Genomic DNA, 15,465 nt, shown 5'->3' with positions numbered 1-15,465 from the left:
AACAACCATTTGTTTTGTGTATGGACTTCCATGATTTTTGGACCAATATTTGATATTTCATCAATCAAAGGCAACAATATGATTACCCTCTATCTCAAAAAATGGCTCTACCACCCTCGGCCGCCATCCGCCGCACCGTCATCTGTCTATTCCTTGCGTTTTCCGTCACCAACGCCGGTCCGCACCACGGTATCATTCAGAGAAGACACGGCAAGGGCCATCACCATGGCTACATAATTCCACCAGGAACGCCAGGTGAAGTCACACCTGGAAATCCAACCGTAGTTCCACCTGGAAATCCAACGGTAGTTCCACCTGGCGGAGAAATTCCAGGTGTCGTTCCACCAGGCGAAGTTCCACATGAAATTCCTGGCGTAGTTCCACCAGGTGGAGTTCCACATGAAATTCCAGGTGGAACTGTAGTTCCACCTGGAACTCCCGCCGAAGTTCCGCCTGGGACTCCAGCCGAAGTTCCACCAGGAACTCCTGCTGAAATTCCACCAGGAACTCCGCCAGCTGAAAATGACTTAGAGACAAATTTCAAGGGTTCATGGGCCATTGATAATCCAAATGTGGGTGTTGCCGCGATGCAATTCCAATTGATGCCAAACAACAAGGCCGTGTGGTTTGATACAACGTCTCTAGGCCCGTCTGCTCGGGAACTCGGCCCACCGGGCAACTGTCCTTTAAGCCCCGAGATGAACTTTAAGCCCGATTGTTGGGCACATGCCATCGCTTATGACGTCGAAACCGGAGAAAGTCGGACAGTTTATGTGAGTATTCGTTTTTAATCATCGTATACGCATTCGTTTTGCATATGAATATACATTGTCTTTACAATGTACTTGAATATGTAAATATGTGTGTATCGCAGATGGATGGAGAACCATGGTGTTCGTCGGGACACTTATGGCCCAACGGCGACTTGGTGGCTACCGGTGGCACTCGAGGCGGTTATAAATCCGTTCGAATGTTGTCCGTAAGTGACCTCAATGCCAACTTTGTGGAGAAAAAGAATGTTCTTGCTGATAATAGATGGTACTATATATCCTTTCTTGTTGAAAATAGTTTTAAAAATTTACTAAACCGTATGATAAAACTGAACTGAACCGAATAACCAATAATGCAGGTATTCATCTAACCAAGTTTTGGAAGACGGAAGCGCAGTTGTGGTTGGTGGTCGAAACTCCTTTAGCTACGAGATTGTGCCACCGAATAAGCTTGAATTCCCGTCGAAAAAATTCAACCTCAAATTCCTCCAAGAAACGACCGTACCGAAAAAACCCGGACCCGGTATGTACATCGAAAACAACCTCTACCCGTTCCTCTTCTTAGTTCCCGATGGAAACGTTTTCCTCTTCGCAAACGACCGTGCCATCATATTCCACCCCTCCACGGGCACGGTCGTTCGCGAGTTCCCAAAACTACCCGGTGGTGCACGAAACTACCCACCTTCCGGCATGGCTGCCCTCCTCCCGCTAACCCTAACCTCGAAGGATATCCACGCCGAGGTGGTGATTTGCGGCGGCAACACACAAGAATCTTACCAGGCGGTCGACAGTAAACACACGAAAACTCGGGTTTTCGTGCCTGCTCTTCGGGACTGCCACCGACTCGTGTTGAGCGATCATTCCTCGAAATGGGAGAAAGAACAAGACATGCCGTCGGGCCGGTGCATGGGCGACCTCTTACATCTCCCAACCGGCGATCTTTTAATGATCAACGGCGCACAAAAGGGCGTCGCGGGATGGGAAAATGCGATCGACCCGAACTTCACTCCCGTACTATACACTCCGAATAAACCGATGGGCCAACGGTTTAAAGAAATGGTTCCAACAAACATCGCCCGAATGTACCATTCGGTTTCGGCATTGATCCCCGACGGAAAAATATTAGTCGCCGGAAGTAATCCGCATGCGAAATACCTTCTAAAGGCCGAGTACCCAACAGAACTCCGGGTCGAAAAATTCTCCCCACATTATCTTGACCCGGCATTGGCAAAACATCGGCCGGAGATCTTGCCGGAGATGGCGGATAAGGTGACGACGGATAAGGTGTTGAAGTATGGTCAAGAGTTCAAAGTTGGAGTGAAATTCAATAGTGGTCAAGTGAATCCTCAAAATGTGAAGGTGACAATGGTTTATCCACCATTTACAACTCATGGGTTTTCAATGAATCAAAGATTGTTGGTTCTGCCGGTGAAGGCGGTGACAGATGAGTCGATCACCACCGTAGCGCCGCCATCCGGAAAGATTGCTCCGCCGGGGTATTATATGTTGTTTGTGAGTTTTAGGGGTGTTCCTAGCAAGGGTTATTGGGTACATGTTGACTAAAATGTGTTTGACTTGTTTAAGTCAAGCATTTGACTTGTGTAATTTAGGAGTTTGTATTGTAGAGTAAAAAGAAGTAATACATAGAAAGTTTTCTACGTTGACCATTGTTTTTTGACCATTGTTTTTACAGCTGCAATTGCATTTGAACAGCGTCTTACATGTTCACTGATCAGACCGGTTTTAAAAAGTAGATAACACTACAATAGATAATTTAGTTTTTTTTTTAAATATTAACATTAACATATAATATAAAACAAGTTTTTTTTAAATATTAACATTAACATATAATATAAAACAAAATATTGAAGTATTGTATCTTTTTGTACGGATTTATAGTAGCAATAAAATATCAATCCTTAAAAAATATGAAGCCAAAATAGAAATATAATCAATGAAAACATAACAAAATACATTTTCACTGATCAGACCGATTTCAAAAACTGGATAACGTTATAGTTAACTCAGTTTTTTTTTAAATATTAATATATAACTAACATAAAACAAAACATTAAGATATTTGTATCTTTTTGTATGGATTTGAAGTATTAAGAAAATATAATTTAGAAAAATATGAAGCCTTAATAGTAAATTAATCAGTGAAAGCATAACAAAAGTACTGAAAATATAGGCAAAAGATCAAATACAAATAATCTTAACATACTAAACATACAAATTGAAAGAAAACTCAAAAAGACAAGGTAGCATTTTTGTAATTACCACCAACTATCAAAGTTACTATACAAATGTGAACTCGACCAAAAATACCTAAAAAACACAATTTTTTTAATATTTTTAATAAAAAAAATTGCTACATTTTGTTAGCAAAAAAAAAATTTTTTTTTTGCTGCTACTAAAAGTAGCGATTTTTTAATAAAAAATGTTAAAAAAATAAAATAATTTGTGTTTTTTTTTATTTTTTAGGTTTTTTGGGGGTTTAGTTTTTAGCATTTTAGCTTGGGTGAAAGGGTGGGGGTTAGGTTTTTGGGGGGTGGGGGGGTTTAGGGTTTTTTTTTTTTGGGGGGGGGGGGGGGTTAGGTTTTTTATGTATATTTGTAGAGTAACTTTGATAGTTATTAATAATTACAAAAATGTCACCTTGTCTTTTTGAGTTTTCCTTCAATTTGAATGTTTAGTATGTTAAGATTAATTGTACAAGAACTTTCCCCTGAAAATATAAAATCTAGTTGCTAAATGAAGGCGGTCTTAATAGACGCAACCAGACCGGTTATATATCATGTTCCAGGTCTAACCGGTCTGTACGCATTAAGAATTATCGTCTTGGTGCTGCCTTAAGGGATCATTGCGCATCACAGTAATCGCTTCACGCATCGATCGCTTTTGGCTCTCTAAACTACTTGTTAGATTGTTAGTGGTATCAAGATGCGATATGCGGTTTTAGTAATCAACCAAGACAAGATATAGGATTGATATCGGCACTTGTATAAACGATATCCATTCACATTTCATTCATCTATAAAAGGGTTTCCTGTAGAACAAAAATGGATACCCAAAAGCCGAACGTATTCACTTCCATAAAGCTAAGATTGGCCGATTAAACCCGGTTTTGCTTCCAGATAAACTCGAACTTAAGTTCTCGATTTTCCTAAATCCGATCTGCAATCACAAAAAATAGAAAATGTAAAGATGAACTCGTGAAGGCGGACAAATACACGTTCTCGATGTATGTACTAACTTTGACCTGCGTTTACGTAATCAGATTCGTTTCATATTATATCCTTACAAAAGTTTGTGTAAACTATGTATTCGATTACGAAAAAGAAAGAAGTACAAACCTTGTCCAAAAGAATCTCCTGAAATTGATCTGGAAATATTTTAAGATTCTTGTAGTTAGTCGACGCTACCTACAGATGACAAGAAAATAAATCTTTAATATATAAAAAACAAAAACGAAACATTCATGGTAACAAGCTGCTACACCGTAAATTCGTAAAACACACATGTCAAACTGAAAAAAAGGGTAAAGTACACGGATGGGATGGTGGTCCCTGTGATTTACCAAAATTTTGGATATGGTTCTTAGTTTTCCAAAAGTACACGGATGGTCCCTGTGGTTTGCAATTTGTGACGCATTTAGTCTCCGGCCAACAAATCTAGAGGTTTTAGCAGGTCTAAGTTAGGGACTACATGTGTTACAGAGTGCAAACCACAAGGATCATCCGTGTACTTTATATGTTTTCTTCCCATTATATGTAAACACACTTGCCACTTTTAATCATTTTAAGTAACTTTCTATAGCAGGTAAAATTGTGACGTGGCGACATCATTTTTACTTGATATAAAAGGTTACTTACGATGAAAGATTTACAAAATTGAAAGTACGTACGCAAAAAATGGGGAAAACCTTTTTTCCTTATATACTATGACTGAAAAGCGAAGATAAGTTGCATTTCATAGTTGTTAACTTGTTAATAGCGAATAGCGACAAATAGCGACAAGGGACCTATATGCTACATAGCGAATAGCGACAAATAGCGACCGCTATTTTATATATAGCGATACACTAGAAAAAGAATTTTAAAATTTTTATATGTATATTATATCAAAATACCTTGGTATATATGCTATTTTACATGTATATTTAACAAAAACCTACAAATCCAGCTATTTTATAGCTATATCTAATTGCTATTTACATAAAAAAAAACTAACTGTCGCTATTGGTCGCTATGACCCAAATAGCGACACTTGGTCGCTTCGCTACATAGCGCGCTATTGACAACTATGTTGCATTTTAGTGTATAAATCCAATACTTGAATATACCTCCGACACTTGACGGTTACTGACGTATGATTTCCACGGCTGAGGTTCCAAAATAAAAATACCACCCTGTATAGGATTAATTAAACATTATATATAAAAGATGTAAACAAAAAAAATGCCCTTACGGTTTTTGTAGCTAAATGATCACTTACAGGTTTAAGAAGCCGCCAAACCTTTGAGAATAGTGTTATTAAACCCTCATCGCCCCAGTTCAAATGGATCCATTTGGAAACACTTAGGCTGCACGGTAGAAAACAAATGCACTCAATGCTAAATAAAACAGGTCAAATGGAAACAAAAAAAATGTCAAATAATTTAGCTAAAAATGAAACGGGTCAAATGGGTTGAAAGTCATGAAGAGCGTAATCATATTCAAGACATTAATCACTTAAAAGTCTAAGAAACGGACGGTAAAGCGTTGTGGGTCATTCTTGACTTGTTACGCTATGCAGTTATAGTGGTCCAAAATCAAATAGCGGTCAAGGGCCGATATTTGAGATATAGGTTATAGTCATATAGTGGTGGGATATCGGTAATTTTATATCATGCAGAGTTTATATATAGAAAAAGTGCATCGTACAAAATACCTTAACGTACGAACTGTACGCGATATCAATTTCGCACGTTATGTTTAAAAAAAATTAAATTCGCATGTTCCAAGAAAATGCAAATCGCATGTTACAAATGAAAACGGGAAATCGCATGTTTGTATAAAAAACAATTTTCGCATGTTAGTTTAAAAACAAAATTCGCATGGTGTAGAAGTTACCAAAATCGCATGTTTATAAACCAATTTCGCATGTTGATTCTGAATCGCGTACAGTTTGTACGTTAAGGGATTTTGTACGTTAACCTGCCTCTCTCTATATATATACACACAAATATATGAAACGTAAAAATATATAATAGTAACATCAAAAGTCAAAACTCAAAGGTGCCAATATCTGAAACATGATCTAATCGTAAGCCATGTAATCTTTCCTCCGAGCCCACATCAACCAAAGCATCCAACGGTCAATATCAGTCAAATAGCGGTCAATAGCGCCGATAATAGCGGTTCCGCTATTCTGGGCTGCTACTTGACACCGCTATTTTGGAAGAGCCCGATAACCGCTATCCCACCGCTATTGACTGGCTTAGCTTCAGATAGAGTATATGTCAATTGTTTGAACTACCGAAACATCGTATATAATAAATTGCATAGTTTGAATCAAAAGGTAATATGTGACTACATTAGCTAGTCGAGGCTAGTTTTGGTATTTTAGTTAATATATGGCAAGGAATAGGGAGGGGAGATTGAGATGGTTTGGGCATGTGAAGCGGAGGGAAACGACGGCACCGGTTAGAGTAGTGGAAACCCTTACGGTGGAGGGGAGGAGAGGAAGAGGCAGACCCAAACTGACATGGGATGAGCAGATTAGACATGATTTATTAGAGTTGCATCTTTCTGAGGACGTGGTCCAAGATCGGACTTCGTGGAGGCATAGGATTAGGGTTAAGGACTTTTAGAGGATATTGCAGTTAGGCCTTGGGTGTATTTTAGGGTCGTAGGTTCCTCTTATCTTTAAGGTACCTTTCCGGTGATTGTCTCTTGTGTTTATGCCCAAATGATGTTATATGCTATTATACATGATTTACATAATATTATGTCACTTTGATCCCTTTCTTGGTATGTTTGACTTCTTATTTTCTATATTCTTTGACTTGGAGTGTTGGTATGCTGTTCGTTTTCGAGCCGAGGGTCTCTCTGGAAGCAGTCTCTCTATCCGTATGGATAGAGGCAAGGTCTGTCTACATCCCACCCTCCCCAGACCCTATAAGTAGCTTTGCTATCTGTGGGATTTACTGGGTATGGTTGTTGTTATATGGCAAGGAATAAGCTTACCAAAGAATGGTATCGTACACCTTATCTCCTGGTATTGTCCAACCAAGAACGAAATTGTCTTTCTGGAAAGAGACTTGGTCAAACAGATGTGAAGCAGGAGAATCCGCTGAAATTTCAACCCGGCCCGTTTTATCTGGCGGATCAGTTATACCATTGGTTCCGACATCTTTTGACTTGTCAACCTTTTGATTCTTCTTACTTTCACTCGATTTCACAATTCTTCTTAGGTTCCAATATGCATCCTCAATTCGAGCTGGAAAATAAAGAATTGGTAGCTCAGCAATAGAATTCTCATTACTACATAATGAGAATAAGATCATGCATATGTTTAAATGGATCAAAAGACGTTGGGTCGAGTTGTGTTGCCCCGCAAATGTTTTCTTTTTTTTTCCATTTTTAAAAATTATTAGTTAATGCATTAACTATGACTACTAAAGAAATATTATCACAACAATAGCCTGTAATTTAAAATAAAGAGTAAACTTCTGTTTTGCTCCCTGTGGTTTGGTCACTTTAACGGTTTTGCCCCAAACCTTTAAAAATAGCCATTTTTTTACTCCCTGATGTTTTGGTTTTGTTGCCAGTTTGCTCCCTGTGGGGAGCAAAATGGAAAAACAAACAATTTGAATGGAGTTAGAGGCGGGGAGCAAACTGGCAAAAAAACCGAAACATCAGGGAGTAAAATGGCTATTTTTAAAGGTTTGGAGCAAAACCGTTAAAGTGACCAAACCACAGGGAGCAAAACGGAAGTTTACTCTAAAATAAAAATGTTTTAGGAAGTCGTGTGTGTTAAAAATGAATTTGAATCACTTTCAACCTGTTCGACCCGACCCAATCCGAGCTCGGCTAAAAAAAAGCTTCAAACGAGCCGAGTTTAAACGAGCTCGAGCTTTAAAAAGCTACCTACGAGTCGAGCTTGAGGTTTTGAAACAAAGCTCAAATCGAGCTGAGCTCGAGGTTTCATAAGTTAAACGAGCTCAAGCTCGGCACGTTTGCACCCTACCTTTTAGCTAACTTTTTTTTATCCAACCCGTTTGAGATTAAAAAAAAACAAGCACAATCAACCCATGTATAGGTTAATGGGCCAAAATTGCCACCTTTATAATAAATTTTTTATGTGTTCCGAGTTCTTTCAAGATCAAAGTCACTCACCTGAATCTATGTCGATCCCAAGAATTTTCTCGCAACCAAACTTTTTTGCTGCAATCAATAAAAATCACATTCATATCAAATCCAGAAACAATAGCAGCATGAAATATGCGATCATATAGCACACATGTGACATGATATATCACAAAATTTTATGACTGTATATAACTTTTGTTTGACTATCGATTGTAGAATGCATAATGGAGACTGAAATCGTTGTTAAAATACCATATGACCATACAGATTGTTTATTTGTTAAGCGAGTAAAGTACACGGATGGTCCCTGTGGTTTATCAAAATCCTGGATTTTGTCCCCAGCTTTTTCCAAAAGTACATGGATGGTCCTTGTGGTTTGCACTTTGTAACGCATTTAGTCCCTAACCAACAAATCTAAAGGTTTTAGCATCTCCAAGTTAGGGACGAAATGCGTTACAAAGTGCAAACCACATGGACCATCCATGTACTTTTGGAAAAAGATGGGGACTAAATGTGTCACAAAGTGCAAACCACAGTGACCATCTATGTACGTCCATGTACTTTTGGAAAAAGATGGGGACCAAATGTGTTACAAAGTGCAAACCACAGGGACCATCTATGTACTTTTGGAAAAAGATGGGGACTAAATGTGTTACAAAGTGCAAACCACAGGGACCATCTATGTACTTTTAGAAAGCTAGGGACTAAATCCGAAAGTTTGGTAAACCATCGGGGCCATCTGTGTACTTAATTCTTTGTTATGCACTTTGACTCAAAGCTAAAAGTGAAGATTACCGATTGTGATGGTAATTAATCCACTATTGCAGCCAATATCAAGACAGTTTTTCCCTTCAAACCATTCTTTCTTCATAACCTTAATTCTAGGATCTTCTTCCAACCCTTGATCAATCTGAAAAAAAATGAATTGATGTATAAATCGTCTATAAACACAAAATCAAACCTCTTTAAATCTTGATCGATCAGAAAAAGAATCAATTTTCGTTACAGAAACAAAAAAATTCAAACTAGGATTGTTCAAAAAGCTCGCAACTCGAGTCCACTAAAAAAACTCGAGCCAGAACCAAGGTAAGATCCCTTGTTGAGCTCGTTTAAATTAAAGCCAAAGATTTAATATGTATGTATATATATGTGTGTGTGTATGTGTATATACAGGAACGTTCATTTCAAAACCAAGAATATGTTGAACTCTTTAGAATTGTATAATGCACCTGTACCTTTTGCAGTTTGTGCATGTTAAAAAAAATATTATTTTTTGTTACATGCATTATCAATATGTGCAAAAAATACAAAATTTTAAGTACAAAAAATAAACAAGTTGGCTCGTTGAGCCACGTGCTGAGATAGGGTTGAGCTCGGTACCGGTACCGAATATACCAATACCAAAAATACCGATCCCGAACAGTGGCGAAGCTTGACAATGAAGACGCGGCCGGGGGGGGGGGGGGTTCGAAAACGTATATACCCAAAAATTTCGGTAGAACCGGGGGTCAAAAACGTATATACCCAAAAATTTCTATACGAAAACTACATATGTAACACTACTGAGCGAAAAGTTCGGGGGGTCGGGCGCCCCCCCCCCCCCTCTTAAGCTGCGCCCCTGATCCCGAAAATTGGCAAAACTGGGTACCGGTACCAAAAATGCTCGATTTGGTAGATTTGATACAGTACAATACCGTTACGGTACGGTATTTGAAGTTAAAAAATCAGTAAAATACCGGTACCGTACCAAACTCGTACCGCCATACTGAACCGAAAGTAGCGATCCCAAAAACGCCAAAAAATTGGGTACCGAATTTTTTTCTATGATAGCCTGAGCTTTTTATGACCCGAGCGTGGTTCAACATTTCAGCCAGTTAAGATATTAGAGCCGAGTAGACTCGCCTCGGTTTGTAAACTTAAAGCCATATAAACTGAGTTCTAAATATAAACGAGCCGGCCTAAGCTTTTTAAGAACCGAGCTCAAGCTCAACATTTCAGCTCGTTAAGATACACGAGCCGAGCCGGTTCGGTTTTGTAAAAGGGCAGGAGCAGCCCTATCAAACTGAGTTTATTATACCAATCACTGCCCTGAAACATCTAACTGACAAAATTTTAAGCAAATAAAAATCTAACATTTAACAATTTCACCTTCAATTAAGATAATCAGTGTATGAAAGAGTAAAGCATATGTATATATAATGTATACAAACGTAATAATATCTAGACGAACATATGAATGAATTTGGGAAATTAGGGTTTACGCGATAACTGTAGTAATTTCTGTAGTTGCCGAAGATGGCAACTTCTTTCTGCTTCTTTCGCTTCTTGCTGGACTGTTGACCGTTGGCTTGTACGCTGTCGTTTTGGGGGTTTTCTTCTTTGTCTTCCATTTTCTTTCTTTCTAGGGTTTATGCAAAGAAGGTTTTGTTGTAATGAAATAGGCACCTGATTATGACTAAAGTTAATATATAAGGACTTGTTTTGTAATAACTTTGAAGTGTAAGGGCTCTTTTGATACAATACTCTAACCCAACTTTTTTTTTTTTTTTGAACGACAAATTTGGATCACTGACGGACCACTTCGTGCCACCAGCGAAACCATCTGATCATATCCATCTCCACTAGACATAATGTCTATACACCAATTCAGGAGGAAACCCAATAAATATGGGAAAACCCCCCTTGTGGGAATCGAACTCAAGACCTATTGGTCACAAAGTCTTATCCCACCCACAAGATACCACTAGGCTATAACGCCATGGGTATCATCGTGTCACCAGCAGAACCACCCGATCATATCTATCTCCACTAGGCAATGCCTATACACCAATTCAGGAGGAAACCCAATAAATATGGGAAAAACCTCCCTTGTGGGAATCGAACCCAAAACTTATTGGTCCCAAAGTCTTATACCACCCCCAAGATGCCACTAGGCTCAGATGCAAATAAATTAGCTTCACAGCCTCAGATGCAAATAAATTAGAAGTATCAAATGCAAATAGTATAAATATGTGTTGATTGTTGAGTCACGCTTTCTTGTGTTTGATCAGTTTGTATGAAACAACTTTTAAAAGAGTTAGTCCTATGGTGAAAAGAGTGCTCTCGAAACCCACAAGATGTTTTATTGAAAATGAGTATAACATTGAAAATTTTTTATTTGCATTTCGAGATAATTTAGTAGGAACGAAGTCTCTAATAAAAAAAATAGTCGTATATATGATATGTCTTTGTTTCTATAAAATTTATATTGAAACATAAAGAAAAAACACATTACAACATGATATTTGGGTTTTGTAATGTATTATGTATCAAACGTAAAAAAAAAAAACAAAACAAAAATACCTATCAACTAAAATCATGAGTTAAGTTCCTGTGAAAATAAAATAAACGTACGAATTGAAAGAAAGTCAAAAAAAGTAGCGGTGGCATTTTGGTAATTATCAGCAACTTCAAAATTACTCTAGTAGAGTAATTTTGAGCTTCTATAGAGTAATTTTGTAAAAGTTCATGTAGAGTAATTTTGGTCGTGTAGGGTAATTATCAAAATTGTAGGGTAATTATCAAAATTACACTAACCCCCCCACCCCCCTAGGGATGGCAATCAAACCCGAATCCGTTGGGTAAACCCGAAACCCGATATATTTGGGACGGGTTTAGGGTCGGTTAACCGGGTTTGGGACGGTTTGGGAATAGTTTTTATTTTTTTCGCGGGTTTGGGACGGGTTTGGGATTTAGTGATATACCCGTTTACCCGACCCAATTACCCGATAAAGTGTACCCATTTACCCGATTGTATACCCGATATAATTTCTTTTATATTATTAAATATGTATATATATGATACATCCATTTTTTACACATATAGGTATTCTATTCCGTATACATTGTAGTTATTTGATATATATTTTTATAATGACAATATAAAATGTAACCGGTTAGTAGTTACCTGATAGATATACCCAATGGGTTTTGAGATGAGTATACCCAACGAGTAATCTTTTTAAATTAACGGGTTTACCCGAAACCTGCGGGTATACCCGATACCCGATGGGTATTTACCCGCTAGAAACCCGACGGGTTTTGGGACGGGTTTGGGTTTGGGATTACCTAAACCCGTCCCAAACCCGACCCATTGCCATCCCTACACCCCCCAAAAACCTAAACCATCCCCCACCCCCCAAAAACCTAAAAAATCTAAACCATCGTAAATGTTCATGTAGAGTAATTTTGGTCGTGTAAGGTGATTATCAAAATTACACTAACCCCCCCCCCCCCCAACTAAAAGCTAAAAACTAAGCCATAAGCTAAAACCCATAACTAAATGCTAACAAAATTACTCTACAAGACATTTTCCAAAATTACTATACAGAAGTCAAAATTACGCTACTAGAGTAATTTGATAATTACCCTACATTTCCCAAAATTACTCTATAGATGCTCAAAATTACTCTACAGATGTTCAAAATTATTCTACAAGACACTTTTTGCTTTTTCCCCAGTTATTTTGAAGTTGCTGATAATTACCAAAATGACACCGCCACTTTTTGCTTTTTCCCTCAATGCGTACGTATCGTACGTTAATTTTGTTTTTATTTGATCCTTTACCCTAAAATCATATATCAATGTGAGGTTAGCTACTTGGTAGAAGCTTGTAATACTTCGCATTTTTGTGCTTTCATTATTTAAAAAGTTGTATTCGTAATTCTATTTTTAGAAACTTTTAATCGTGTCATATTCGTATTCTTTCCCAAACTTGTAATCCGAGACTTTGATCATGATAGAAATTCATTTTTATACATATACATGTTACATAGTTATGCCACGTAATCAGTCGTTGAATACATGTTCACAGGGCCGGCCCAAGCTCAAGTCAAATAAGGCTTGGGCCTTAGGCCACCAAAACTATAGGGCCTCCATTTAAAAAAAAAATTATATATTATATGTATTGGGTAGAGATGGGCATAATACCCGGTTCCAAACCCGACCCGGTAGAACCTACCTGGAACCGGTTCCAGTTCCTACCCGATGTATAGAAGAACTGATTCCGGGTTCAAAAAAAACCCGTAGGTTCGTACCCGGTTCCACAATTTGTAAAAAAATAGGGTCCTACCCGGTTCCTACCCAGAACCGGTTCCGCTATAAACACGAAGAACCAGCAGAATTTAAATGAAACCAAATACATTAAAAGTTAAACCCAAACATCACAAGTCACAACCAAACATTACAACCAACCATAAACCATTACCTACCTACCATACATTAAAACCAAACATTATACCTAAACACAAACACATAAACACAACCAAACTAACATCACATAAACACACTAAACCTTCGAAGAACCGGTTCCGGATGATTCGCATCCTTCACTTTTCTTCGCCGCAGCCTTTGTTACCGGACAATGACGGTCAGTGTGTTTTTTGAGGGTCGAGTTCGTCGTAGCCTTCATGAACTTCCCACAACCTTTGCAACGTGCCATTTCATGGCTATCAGACATCAGGCACAGATCAAAGTGCTTCCAAACTTGGGGGTTTCTTTTGGTTTCCAAAACCATTATCACTTCGTCGTTGCATGCCATAACCGATTTTAGTTGTAACTTGTAGGGTGAAACCAATTTGTGTGGGATTAAGTTTTGGTTGAAGGTGATGTTCTTATAAATACTAGAAACCGATTTCAAAATTTTAGTGGCAATTAATCGATTCCAATGGATATAAAGCAGTTAGGAATCGATTCCGGCAGCTTTCTTGCAGCTTTTTCTGGAAGATCCCGGGGAACCGGTTCCTCCGAGGAACAATTCCGGTAATTATGGTTTGAAACCGGGTACTAACCGGAACTGGGTCCTAGAAGAATCGGGTCCAGCCAAACTCAGTCAAGAACCGGGTACGGGTAGCAACCGGTTTCGGGTATACAAAAAACCCGATTTGTCTATCTCTAGTATTGGGCAGCCCATCAAATATGCATATGCAGCAGCTTATGCTTGTCTGCGATTGGAGATGAAAACTGAAAGGTCATGAAAGCCACTGTATAGGTAAAGGCATTGTATAGGTTAAGGCGGCAACTGCCAACTGGCAACGGCATACCGGGAAGACAAACAGACGCTGCATCATCTTCTTCAGTTAATTAATTGATTCCGTTCATCTTCTTTATATGGAGATTCGAGATTGCAACATGTTAGAGAAACTCAGAAACAGTCGAAAAAATGTATCATCTTCTTCAGTTCAATTGATTCAGAAACAGTCAGAACTCAGAAACTCAGAAACAGTCGAAGCAAAGTATCAAGCCAACAAGCCGCTGCGAATTCTAGTTCAACGCTGCATAATAGATTCCGTTGCATCATCGTCTTTTGAAGGTATGAATAAATCGAATTCTGGTTAAAATATGTTGCCTAATTGAAGTTTGTGATATATTTGCTAGTTTGTGATATTAGCCCTAATTTACTAGTTGCCTAATTTTCTGAATCTTTGATAGATTTATAATATCTAATAGATATTGTAAACATGAATCCGGCCATTCTAAAAGGCAAAAGAAACAAAAACGAGGAGGAGAGTTTTTCTCAAATTGTTTTTTTTTTTTTTGGAAAAAGGCCACAAGCTTTTACTTCGCCTTAGGCGATCAAAATGGTTGAACCGGCCCTGCGTGTTTATATGCAAAACCGAGACTCGACTTACTTAGAAATATTAATTGTACATACATTATATTCATACACTACTTTGGTACACTCTAGATACCTAAAAAACGGGCTAAAATATAAGGAAGCAACATAAAAGAACCCAAAATCCATCTCCCTGGGCCGAAGGCACACGAAAGTGCATGAAGGCAGCCTCCGTGGCCTTCATGCCACACGAAGGTGACCTTCGCCCCTTGCCACATGATGTCACACCCCCAAAATCCACATGCGGAGTATCACCGCCTGGAGGCGTGACTGACCAGGATCAAGCCACCAATCATATTGAACATAGTATACAATTAAACACAAACCCAAACACAATATAATTGGTGTTCAAAACAAAACATAGTTTAAGTTGTAGGCGCAAGCATAATGTTCAAAACCAAAGTGTAAGTTCAAAAGTATAATAAATGTTTAACATGGCATATGACTATCCATGCCCCACAACAACCACGCCTCCTCGTGCAAGCTCTAAAGTACCTAATGTAACACCTCGAAAAATTTCGTCCAATAATGTCTTGACACGTGTCATAAGGTTCCGTTATGTGAAAACATACTTTAGAGGGACTAAAAGTGACAAACAGTGAAAACTATCGAACGTAAGGGTCCAAAGTGTCAACAATGGATAAATAGGCTCTATGATAACCCTACATGATGTTTATAACCCTTAACG

The 15,465-nt window shown here is 38.3% G+C and overlaps 2 protein-coding genes across 2 annotated transcripts; one reads left to right on the top strand and one right to left on the bottom strand.

Annotated features, from left to right (window-relative positions):
- Nucleotides 1-18: 18 nt before the first annotated feature.
- LOC110877141 (putative aldehyde oxidase Art an 7) lies at nt 19-2,401 on the top strand. The gene is made up of 3 exons (XM_022125301.2): nt 19-773; nt 875-1,038; nt 1,130-2,401. The coding sequence occupies exons 1-3, from the start codon at nt 102-104 to the stop codon at nt 2,331-2,333; spliced, it is 2,040 nt and encodes a 679-aa protein (XP_021980993.1). The 5' UTR covers nt 19-101; the 3' UTR covers nt 2,334-2,401.
- A 1,302-nt stretch (nt 2,402-3,703) lies between these two features.
- LOC110877143 (probable RNA methyltransferase At5g51130) lies at nt 3,704-10,568 on the bottom strand. Its single transcript, XM_022125302.2, has 8 exons — nt 10,387-10,568; nt 8,921-9,035; nt 8,153-8,200; nt 7,001-7,253; nt 5,268-5,355; nt 5,116-5,181; nt 4,127-4,195; nt 3,704-3,947 (listed from the first exon to the last, which is right to left on the bottom strand). Exons 1-8 carry the CDS (start codon nt 10,513-10,515, stop codon nt 3,858-3,860), a joined length of 858 nt encoding a protein of 285 aa, XP_021980994.1. The 5' UTR covers nt 10,516-10,568; the 3' UTR covers nt 3,704-3,857.
- Nucleotides 10,569-15,465: the final 4,897 nt, after the last annotated feature.

This window comes from Helianthus annuus, chromosome 9 (genome assembly GCF_002127325.2).
Source record: "Helianthus annuus cultivar XRQ/B chromosome 9, HanXRQr2.0-SUNRISE, whole genome shotgun sequence".
Taxonomy (NCBI): domain Eukaryota; kingdom Viridiplantae; phylum Streptophyta; class Magnoliopsida; order Asterales; family Asteraceae; genus Helianthus; species Helianthus annuus.
This window is presented reverse-complemented; position numbering and strand designations above follow the sequence as displayed.